Source organism: Pristiophorus japonicus, chromosome 21 (assembly GCF_044704955.1).
Source record: "Pristiophorus japonicus isolate sPriJap1 chromosome 21, sPriJap1.hap1, whole genome shotgun sequence".
Classification (NCBI taxonomy): domain Eukaryota; kingdom Metazoa; phylum Chordata; class Chondrichthyes; family Pristiophoridae; genus Pristiophorus; species Pristiophorus japonicus.
In genome coordinates, this window is record NC_091997.1 from 42,011,099 (window position 1) to 42,022,939 (window position 11,841).

At 42.6% G+C, this 11,841-nt stretch overlaps 1 protein-coding gene across 1 annotated transcript; it reads right to left on the minus strand.

The window, feature by feature from the left end:
* Positions 1–699: 699 nt before the first annotated feature.
* LOC139233662 (interferon beta-like) lies at positions 700–3,835 on the minus strand. The gene is made up of 4 exons (XM_070864068.1): positions 3,654–3,835; positions 3,388–3,477; positions 931–1,155; positions 700–824 (listed from the first exon to the last, which is right to left on the minus strand). The coding sequence occupies exons 1-4, from the start codon at positions 3,783–3,785 to the stop codon at positions 714–716; spliced, it is 558 nt and encodes a 185-aa protein (XP_070720169.1). The 5' UTR covers positions 3,786–3,835; the 3' UTR covers positions 700–713.
* Positions 3,836–11,841: the final 8,006 nt, after the last annotated feature.

Here is an 11,841-nt window from a genome sequence, read left to right on the forward strand (position 1 = left end):
AGAGATATTGAGGTACAGAAGGGACAAACTAAATAGCTTCTCATAAAGCACGAGGGGCAGAACTTATTGACGTATATTTATTTAAAAGCAATGTAAATATTTTCATTAAAGAAAACAGTTTCTGTTCCATTTCAAGAAATGCATATTTCTTATTGATCTGACTTGACACATTGTGTAAAAACGGTAACATTTTATTGTATGAAGATATCACGACAATAAAACTGACTCAATTCAGGTGGGATGAGGAGGAACAGTCGTGTGAGCCGCGTGGGCCAGTCGAGAGAGCTGACACTCAAAACCTGCGAGTGGAATAAGGTGCCCAACAGAGCAAACCTGAGATGAAACTTTTCATTGTAGCAGCTCCCAGTCCATAAAGGACGGCACAGATATAGCATATTCCTCAGACTCGCTCCAATGAAACCTTTAACATTTCATCACGGGAAAATATCACTGTAATAAATAACAATAATGTAAAATAAATAAACATATATGGAACAATATCAAGATATTCCTTGTTCTCCATCAGTCACTTAGCTACAATACAATATAATGTCGGTAAAAATATAATGATTCTTTCATAAATAGAAGATAATTTAAATAAATATTCATCATTCCCTGTCTGCACTAAACATGTCTTTGGAATTTAACAATTTTTTTAAAATTGAACAATTTTACGTTAAATAATTATGGTTGCCATGCTCTGTTAAACACGGCTATGGAAAATCTTGAATTTCTCTTCTGATTTTTGCCGTGATGAAAAGGATCTGTTGTAAACGGGCCCTGGTCTCAGCGCGGATTATTTCCCAGGCGCAGTTACTGAATCTCTGCAAAAGAGAAAATTTGTGGAAAATCCATTAGAGGATGAACAGATTTAAATGGGGTGAAATGAGCTGCATGTCAGTATTCACAGTCAAATATCAATGGTCCCACCTTCTGTTTGAGAAACTTCCTCAGCTTTTTAAAGTATGTGTGAATGGAGGCGTTTCTACTCGGCCTGGAGTCTGAGCCCGGTTTCTTGTCACATTCGTCCAGCTCCAGGAAAAGACGAAAGTTTTCCACCTTGTCCCGGGGCCATGTGACTGAGCCCAGGTTCATGCTGTAGATCTTGGTGAGGTGACGCAGTGTTTGATGGACTATCTGGATCCTGTCCTGGCTCTGTGCAAAACAGAATGTCATTAGAGGGTATCTGTACCCATTTAGGTTCAGAGTATTTATGGGAAAGGACAAGCAACGATGATAGGTGAAAATATTTAAGTGGAGGAGATCTAATTTCAGAACCCAGAAAGAGGTTCTGACCCATACGGATTTTAATCAAAGATTTGCAGGTAAATCTTTAAATGAGCAATGGGAGGCCTTCATGGCGGGCATAGTTTGGATGCAGTCTATGCACAATCCCACGAGGGGAAAGGAAGGGCACACAAATCTAGTTCTCCCCGGACGATTAAAGCTTCGGGTTTAAAAGGAGATAACAAAGTCCCAAGAAATACAGGCCTGTCGGCTCAACACCGGGGCTCGGATATATATTCGAGACAATAAATCAAGAGATAATTAATTATCACTTTGAGAAAATGGGTTAATACATGACAGGTAGAAGGGATTCGTTAAAGGCAAATCACGTTTGATTAACTTTGATGCAGTAACGGAGAGAGTTGATGATGGTAGAATAGTGATACGGTGGGCAGGAACATCGGCGGGGCCCAGGTACACTGGAGGAGCGGGAAGGTAGGGGTGGATGAACGGTGAGAGATCGAGGTGGAGGTGCTGCGAATGTTTTCGTGGCAGAGAAGCAGCGAGAGATCGTGGCGGAGGAACGGTGAGAAATCATGGCGGAGGTTCAGCAAATGTTTGTGGCGAAGGAATGCTGAGATCGTGGCGTAAGTGTGGTTAGTGTTTGTGGCAGAGGAGCATCGAGAGATCATGGCAGAGGAGCGGTTAGAGATCGTGGTGGAGGTCGGCAAATTAGGGTTCAGGGCCCAGAAGAGCCGAGGGCGCAGGGGCAGCACGGGCCAGCCCACACTGCGATATGTGTGCGCACTAGGTCCATGCAGCAGAGCAGGTCTCCAGTCGTCCAGGTCAACCCTTGCCACTAGATAAAGCCCGAGCTCTATCAAGCCTGTGTGGTGGCTGAAGTGCAACGGTCATCGCACGTCAAAAAAATCCACGCACAGACATCTTCCACCCCTTCGATTGAAGTTCAGGACTGGAATATCGGGTCCTTCATTGAAACAGGTGAACCCATGTGGAAGCAAGCCATCCTCGTTCGAGGGACCGCCTATGATGATGAGTGATAGGCTAAATGAAGATAACTGCTTCTAGTGGTGGAAGAATCAGTAACAAGAGGGCACAATTGGTCATTGGCAAAAGATTTGGAGGTGCGATGACGGATAGTTTCTTTACACAGCGATTTGTTAGATCTGCAATAAACTGTCTGAAAGGCTGCTGGAAGCAGATTCAATAATTTTCAAAAAGAATTTGGATAAATTATTCAATGGGAAAACTGTGCAGGGTTATTGGGAAACAGCAGGGTGTGAGATAAATTTTATAGCTCTTTCAAAGAACTGGCATAGGAACGATGGGCCGCATGGCCTCCTATTGTGCTGGATCATTATATGCTTCTATGATTTAATAGTTGAAGGGGAAATATGTACACGGCTATGGGGAGTGGGCAGGTTAGTGGGATTAATTGGAAAGCTTTTGCAATGAGGCCACATACGCGCGATGGGCATAATGACCGCCCTGAGTGCGCAATCATTACATGACTCTATGATCGGGCAAACCTCACAATTATCACCATAGCTCCGGAGTGAGAAGGTTAGGGGAAGGCAGATGGTTAGAGGGATTAAGATAGACACCAGGTACAAGATGATTAGAGGTGTTGTGAAGATTTCAGTGAGGCAGATAATTAGAGGGCGTGAAATGAAGGAATGAGATGGTTACAGTGAGTGAAATAGAGGTGGTGAGATGGTAAGAGGAAGTGAGACAGTTACCGAGAAGCAGTTTGTTTTGGGAGCAAACAGATTAAACTGGGTTAAGTGAATAGAGGGCGTGTGATGATTAGATGTAATAAGATAATTAAAGGGAGTGAGATAATGTGTGAGGTAGTGAGATTGAGATAATTAGAGGGAGTGTGATAGTTACAGTGAGTGAGATAGTTTGAGTGAATGAGCTAATTAGAGAGAATGACAGTGAGAGTAAATGAGCGAGTTAACGAATTAGATAGTTAGAGAGAGTGACGTCGATGGAGAGATTGAGATAGTTCTTCCACGTTCACATCAATGGGCAGCCAACACTGGATTTAAATTTCCTGATTAAAGTTCTGGACCGGATGTTGAACTTACTCATACTTTCGATAAAAGTCGAGTTTGAATAAAATAAAACAACACTCACCTGTAATCCCTCCGAAAGTTTTACCAGATTCAAGGGCTTGGTTTTCAGCGAGAGTCTCTCTCTTACACGCTGTCGGGGGATGCGACCGCCCTGAGATGGAAGATAATCGCTGTTACTGCCAACCCGAGACACAGCAATACTGGAGCGTCATTGACTTTCAATTTGATACAGTTATAAAACCCCAAACTATCTCCCCATATCTGACTTTTCACAACAAACAAACCCTGTGTGGTTAGGGTCCGGCTCGGGATGCAGATTAAATTCACCATTTCATTCAGTTTGCTCAGAGTGCCAGTGTTGAGAACTTGCTGTAACTGCAGCCTCTCACAACCCAGACTCAGGGTCCCGGGCAATAAGACCAACACAATGCAACATCTCCAAATACTCGCCAAAGCCATGCTCAACCGACCCAGAGTAAAGCACCGCTCTGAAGGATCAGAAGCCGAGCGGGTCCGGGTTCAGCTCCGAAAACGGTTGTTGTCACTGAATGAAAGTCTGGAAGTGGAAATGCAGCGGCTTGTGATCCGGGAGCGGTCGCCTGTGTTGCCGAGTGGTGTGGGAGTGCGGCTGGACACTGCTGGGAGCGGGCACTGCCATGCTGCCGGCTTCAATGGGTGGCATTAGATTCCAAAACTGAAATCGGGCTGCAGGAGTTTTGGAAGAGCGGCAGGAGAGCAATAGTTTGTGCGATTTTTGTCTGAGGTGAGGAATCCAAAAGCTGGAGAGTCCTGAAGCAGCGACTGGAAAATCCCCAAGAAAAGAAACCAACCAGCGCTCGCCTCAAGCTCCGTGTTGTGTGGATTCGGGTCCCCGGGCACGAAGGTGGTTTAGAGGGAGACTCTGTATTGGGGGAGTGTGGACATGTGTTGAGGGTTGATTTGAAAATCCGGGTTACAGTGACACGAGCAGCGGGAATCCTGGGGCCGCGGATTTAACGCTGACATTCGGCTCCAGAGACAGCGGCTCCATTTTAAACCCGCTCTCTCCCCGGTGTGCTCACATCACGCTGGGACTGTTCACATTTCGCAGCTTGGACATCGCAGAGAGCCCGGCTCACAGCCCAGGGCACCGCTTGATGCTCGCTGTCCCCGCCCGGAATCCCCTGTTCGAGACTCTGCTCTTTAAGTCGAAGTTGTTTCTCATTTCTGGGCTGTTTCCTGGAGTCATTTTGAGATTTAGTTTTAAAGAATATTGAATCTGCTTCGACTCTGAGTCCGAACATGATGCCGATGCCTTTTCTTTCACCGTTTCTTTCTTGTCTCTCTCCCGGGAAAGTGTCCGTGTCAGTTTCTCTCTGGAAATGAGCCTTGTTCCATTGCAGCGAAAGCGAAAGTGTCTCAGGGAAAGTGACGAGTTTTGTCATTTCCGAAAGTGAGGATTGTTTGTCAACAGACCGGCTCACACTGAGAGGGGGAGGGGGAGCTGGGAAAGGTTTGGGATATCCGGGATTTCCCCGGTTACACAGGGACTGTCACAAAATCACTCTCAGCTGGAACCACGAACAAAAACTCCCGCCGAGGAACTCTGGGACTGAGATCCCAGGAGGTCGAGGTGTAGACAGCGGCAGCCAGTTATTGTCACTTCAGTTAAACAATCAGATTGCAGCAACTTACAGAGATCATGTGTTGGTGAGAATCTTTTCATCAAATCTTTTAGTTTGGGCATATTTCACTGAACATCCGAGGCTGGGGGTCAAAGGTGAGAGGGGGGGGCTCCGAGCAAAAGTAACATTGCAAAATATGGCTCTTATTTTAATCTATGCTGGGGAATGTTATCAGAATGAATTTTAAAAGTATAGAACGGAGGCGAAACACAGATTAGGGAGCTTGAGGGAAAATAGTTTTTCTCGGTAAGTAAGGAGAAGCTGCTTCCAGTGGCAGAAGGTTCTGTATCCGGACTGCACAGATTTAAGGTAATTACTCCTGCTGCTGTTTCTCCTACTCCTGCTTCTAGTTCTTATCTTCCTATATTGTTGAACACTAAGGGAATTAAGGGCGCCGGGGATAGGGCTGGACAGTGGGTTGAGGTAGAATATCAGCTCTGAGCTTGTTGAATGGTGGAGCAGGCTCGGGATCCGGATGGCCTACTCCTGCTCCTATTTTTTATGGTCTTATCCAGAGGTGTGATGATCAGTTAATTATTCTTGAACTGACCTGGAATGCACTGCCTGAAAGGATGGCGGAAGCAGAATCAATAATAATTATCAAAAGGGAATAGGAGAAATACTTGAAGGGGAAATTTGCTGGGCTCTGGGGAAGGAGCAGAAGGATGGGATTAATTGGATAGCTGTTTCAAAGAGCCGGTACAGACACGATGGGCCGCACGGCCTCATTGTCTGCTGCATCATTCTATGATTCAATGATTCTATTACAGTATATGGTAAACACTGGTGGGAAACATAAAGGGAAATAGTAAGTAAGTGTAACAACACATTAATCTCTAATAAATAATAATCTTATATCCTTGCACATTTCCTTCTGCACAAACTGACTTCCTGATGCCAGGTTTGTGTCACCCTATTTGAGCTAATTTTCCCCCATTGTAAAGTCCAATACCAACATTTACAATAGGTCTATCCCTGTGAACTTGACGGTATATCACAAACTGGCCACTGGCTCAGAAAATGTACAGGTAACGATGTCGGGCTGTTGGATGTGAGCACTTGGTAGGTTGGTGACTGAGTCGTGGAGAGATTAAGGGGTAGGAGTTGCAAATGCAGCAACAGTACCGGTTAACTGGCCTATGGAAACTGCAATTAAAAGACCAACTCATCTTTAGGCCACAAATCTCACTGAAGATTATCACAAGATCTGATTACGTTTTTTGTCAGCTTTTACCCTTGCAAATTGCTCAACATTTGCAATTGTATTTTGATAAGTCAGCTGTTATGATATAGTTGCAGTCTTTGTCCACGAGCGTGTTGTCTTTGTGCCTTCACATTCTTCCACTTGAGAGAATAGTGTGGAGTGAGAATACTCAGTTGAGCAGCAGAAGAGTAACACAGTGGTACTGTCTCGGTGATGGAAAATTGGGGTTCAAAAAGGATTCAGAGTTTTGACTAGTGAGGAACAAGCAGGCAGTGGAGAGGAGAGAATACAGCGGAGAGGGAGTCCCAGTAACAGGCAGCAGCATGTGTGGCAATCCAGATAATTTATAGTGAGTGTGGAAAACTGACAGACACAAATCAGAAATAAATATCACTCCAGTAAAAGTGTAATATTGAAAACAATTTATTTACACCAACATATTTTCAGTCAGTATAAAAAATTTTCAGTGTAGAAAAATATTGTCTATTCCCAACTCTTAATAAATACCAATATATTAACATTTCTTTTGAAATTCTTTTCACGCATTTTATAAAACTGCAATATTTAAGTACATGAAGACATCACAACTATAAATATCAATAAATTAGGAAGACATGAGACGAGTTGAAGTGTTAACACCGGGGGAGCAGAAATGAGAAAGAAAAGATTGATAAGTGACTGTAAACAAGCCACTAATGATTATAATTGCCCCCGCCGCAGCTGCATGTCGGGTCTGCTCAGCGCTCACAGACCCGAAATTTGGTAAAAGCGCATGGCTGCCGGATCACAGTGGGATCTCCACTCGTTGGGGAAAAATATCTTTCCCACTCGACCCACCACCGATCGTGCTCACTGACCCCCTCAAAATCGAGCCCTCTGTTCCTGCATCCCCTTTCAAATTGTACTATTTTGTTTATATTGCCTCACTTCATTCTTCCTCCCAAAATAGTCACAACAATAACTTATATTTATATAGCACCTTTAACGTATTCAAACGTCGCAAGGCGCTTCTCGGAAGTGTTATCAAACAAAATTGGACAAAGGAGATATTACACAGGTGACCACAATCTTGGTCAAAGAGAGAGAAAGGAGAGAGAAATAGCGAGAGAGAGAGAGAGTTTTCGGCAGGGAATTCTATAGTTTTCCACATTTCTGTATTAAATGTCAACTTCCTTTTGTCTGCCATTTCACCGCACGAAAATAGACAGACCAAAGACACAAACACTGTTCTAAAATAAAAGCCCCACTTCATAAAAGTGATCAATGTACAACATTTTATGGTTTCACTGTAATTTCGTACGAAACTTCTTTGAATAAACATGGTTTATCAAATTATACAACTGTATGTGCTTGATATATATATATATCGACAGATACATACACAATGAGCATTTCTGTCGTGCACTAAGTATCTTCAAAACAAAATAAATATTTTCAATCGGTGTATATTGCCATGAATAATGTCATAATAAATAGTTTTCCTTTTGAAACGAAACAGTTTAAAAAGTAAATCATCAATGTTCGCAATCTCTATTAAACATATCATTGCCGAAATCTTTAGGTTCCTCTAGTCTTTTTTGCTGGTTTGTGCAGTTGATTAATTAACAAACAGAGCAACACTTAAGATAACATTCAAGCATTTTTAAATAAATAATCACCAATAACAGTCTCTACTAATCATGTCTATGGAAAATTTCTTCTAATTTTCCCCATTATGGTACGAATCTGTTGTAAACGGGCCCTGGTCTCAACGCGGACTACTTCCCAGGCGCAGTCACTGAATGTCTGAGAAAGAGAAATATTCAGAAAAATCCATTAGAGAATGAACAGATTTAAAAGGGGTGAAATGAGCTACATGTCAGTAATCAGACAGTCAAATATCAATTGTCCCACCTTCTGTTCGAGAAACATTCTCAGTTTCTTAAAGTATTTGTTAATGGAGGAGAATCTCCTCGGCCTGGAGTCTGAGCCCGGTTTCCGGAGACATTCTTCCAGCTCCCTGAGCTGCCCATCCAGGAGAAGACGGAAGGCTTCCAGCTTGTCCCGGGGCCATGTGACTGAGCCCAGGTTCATGCTGTAGATCTTGGAGAGGTGACGCAGTGTTTGATGGACAATCTGGATCCTGTCCTGGCTCTGTGCAAAACACACACAATGTCATCAGAGGGGATCTGTTCCCATTTAACCAAAACTCACAGCCAATCACAGCAGCTCAGCTATTTCTTAATTTAATGGTCATCTGTAGATGCAAATATTTAAAGTGTCTGAATTTAAAACCACAGCCTGGAGATTATTGTTGGTAATATTACTGTGTTAACAACTAACTGCTTCCTACTACATTCCGCTATGGGTTAAGTTAACCCATTTTTCTCAGCAGACTAACTCATTCGTTCAAGTCGATAAACTATTCCGCAAAGTGTTGCCCAACACAAAATGTTTACCTTTATTACAATGAATAAAGTAACGCGCTCAATTTATAAATGATTTATGTTCGTTTTATTTTGTTAATGTGAATATATTTCCCACACGGTGATTGCTCCTGGCCACATTAGCGGGATGATTACCCAGTGTACAATGTGCACTCACCTGTACTCTGTTGCTGAGCTGGTGCAGGTTCAGGGAATTGTTGCTCAGTAATGCCCTTTCTGATATACACTGGAGTGGAAACGACTTTCCCTGCAACAGGAGAGAGTGACAGTCAGACCTGGCTCAAGGCACATGTTTCACAATCGCTACTTACTCTCAGAAATATTTCCCCGAAAACCGCTGCACTCATTCATTATCATTAAACAATTTGTTTAAAGATTTTAGCGCTCAAATATTTAACCGACTGTCCAACTGAATCAGTCACTCTTTGTACAAAGTCTTACACGGTTTCTGCACAATTACTTCGTTATTTTGATACGTCAATGTGAATTCCACCAAGGAAATATTCCATATCGGTTGATGCAGTTTGTAATAAAACCGATTCAACCTCAGCCGTTCCGCGACAGGAAATTATCCCGAGAAACTAGTGGTTAAGATTGGTCACTCTAATCCCCAGGTCTTCGAATCAACTCACCATTTCATGCAGGGCGTGGAGAGCCTCATTATTCATTTCTTCAAGTAACCGCAGCCTCAGGCAGTCCTGGCTCAGAGACCCGGGCACCAAGACTAACAATATCCAGAGTCTCCAGACACGCGGAAAAAACATGTTCACCAACACCGGGAAAACCACGATCTGGAATCTCAGAAACCGGCTGTATCGGGGTTCAGCTCCGAAAACAATATCTTCACTGCTCTGCTTCACTGTTGGATTGAAAGGAATATTCCTTCTGGGTGAGGTGTGCACATTTTAAGGAGCACACCAGGATATTCCTTTGACGTTACAAAAAATTGATCGATTTTGGTTCTAACCGCAGGTGGTTTTCAGGAAAACGTTCCACTCCTTTCCAAAGTGACAACTTCATTTGAACCCTTTCACTTTCTGCTTAATTAAAAAGTGGCATTGCCTCTCATCAACGAGGGTACAAGAAATAGTCTTCGATGTTAAATACAGGGTAGATAGTTCTCTAAATGTCACATCGGCTGTTCCTCAGGTCCCGGGAATTACAATCGCAATTAATACAATTATATTTTATATATTTGTTAAGATCCTAAAATACGGAACCGTTTTACATCGGAAACTTCTCAGATCGCTGTCTGTGTTCGGACTTTGGGTGATCCCATGGCACTTTCTGAAGGTGATTTGTCCTGGCGTTCTGTCCAATATTTATCCTCGTCCAATTAATTATCTCGTCATTATCTCATTGCTGTTTGTGGGACCTTGCTCTGTGCAATTTGGCTGCCGCGTTTCCAAACACTTTAAAAGTACTTAATTGACTGCAAATCACATTGTTATGTTCTGAAGTTGTGTAAGATATATAAATGCTAGGTCTTTCTTGCTTCTTCTATAAACTCACCTTTGCCATAAGTCAGGTATAGTCATATCACAGAAAAATATACCCATGTTACATTTCTCCATATATATATCTATATATATATATATACAGGTATACGTATATAAATGTTAAAATAATATGAGTATACATATACGAGCTTATTTTTCTCAGTTTCCTTCAAAATGATTGTTAGGTGGGACGAATAGTTACAGAACAAAGAATAGTGTAGAAAGAACAGGAATTAAATGGAGGGAAAAAGCAAAGCCGACTAACATAGTGTTGTAATGCATGTGTGTTAGCGCGAGGAATGTTACAAATAAGGTTGATAAGCTACAGGCGAAAGTTGCCACATGGATGTTATAATATAGTGGCTTTTACAAAGACCTGGCTTAAACATGGGCCGAAATGGGAAGTAAACAATCCTGCCTACAATTTATTCAATGGGGATAGGGAAGAAAAAAATGACAGGACGAGTTTTGGCAGTATTGATCAAGGATAACATTACAGCTCGACAGAGGGACAATATACTCGAGGTTTCAAAGATTGAATCTATTTGGTTAGAGTTAAGGAACAGAATGGGAGCTGTTACTTTGCTGGGGGTGTCTTGTCGACTCCCAAACCGTGAGAATTAGATAGAGGAGAAAATCTTTAGCCAAATTACAGAGAAATGTAAAAATAATAGAGCAGTCATTGGAGGGGACTTCAATTAACCTAATACCGACTGGGGGGCGGGGTGGGGGGGTTGCACACAGAGTAAAGGGTAAGGAGGGAGAATAATTCCTAAAATATATATAGGAAAACCTTATTAATCAGTATGTTTCTGGCCGAACAAGGACTAAAGCAGTGCTGGATCCAGTCAGTGGCACTGAATATCAGTTGTGACATATAACGGGCAGCTAATTCGTTAGAGCATGAGAAAAATTTCTAGTCCCATGGACTTTCAAAAGGCATTTGATCAAGTGCCACACAATAGACTTATTCACAAAATAGAAGCACATGATATAAAAGAACAGCGGCAACTTGGGTACATCGTTTGCTGAGCAGGAGGAAGCAAAGATTAATGGTGAATGGATGATTTTACTGAGTGGAGGGAAGTATGCATGGGGTCCCCCAGTGGTCAGTATTAGGACAAGTGCTTTTCTTCTTCAGGGAGGACAATTTTAAAGTTGGTGGATGCGACAAAACTTGCCAACATAGTAAATAGTGAGTAGGATCGTAGCAGATTCAGGAGGACAAAAGCAGACTGGTGAAATGGGCAGACACATGGAAGATGCAATTTAATGCGGATAATTGTGAAGTGATGCACTTTGGGAGGAACAACATGGAGAGGCAGTATAATGTAAATGATACTATTTTGTGGAGGTGAAGAAGCAGAGGGACCTGGGGATGCACATTCACAAGTCTTTAAAGGTGGCAGGACAAGTTGATGCGGTGGCTAAGTAAAGATATAGGAAACTTAGCTTTGTAACTTGAATCCAAAGCAAGAAAGTCATGCTAAACATTTACAAATCACGGGTTAGGCCTCAGCTGGGGTAATGTGTACAATTCTGGGCAGCACACTTTAGGAAGGATGCCAAGGCCTTGGAGAGCTACAGAGGATGTTTCCCAGGATGATACCAGGGATGAGGGATTTCAGTTATGTAGAGAAATTGGAGAAGCTGGGATTGTTCTCCTTAGAGCAATGAAGGTTAAGAGGAGTCCTAAAAGATGTATTCAGACTTATGAGGGGT

What these genes read in the sequence shown, in the direction of transcription:
- LOC139233662 (XM_070864068.1), bottom strand. Translation starts at nt 3,785, where the DNA reads ATGGCTTTGGCGAGTATTTGGAGATGTTGCATTGTGTTGGTCTTATTG. An exon ending in TGAGCAAACTGAATGAAATG is followed by an intron (nt 3,478 to 3,653) that starts GTGAATTTAATC and finishes CTTCCATCTCAG; the next exon opens with GGCGGTCGCATCCCCCGACA. An exon ending in GGAAGTTTCTCAAACAGAAG is followed by an intron (nt 825 to 930) that starts GTGGGACCATTG and finishes TCTCTTTTGCAG; the next exon opens with AGATTCAGTAACTGCGCCTG.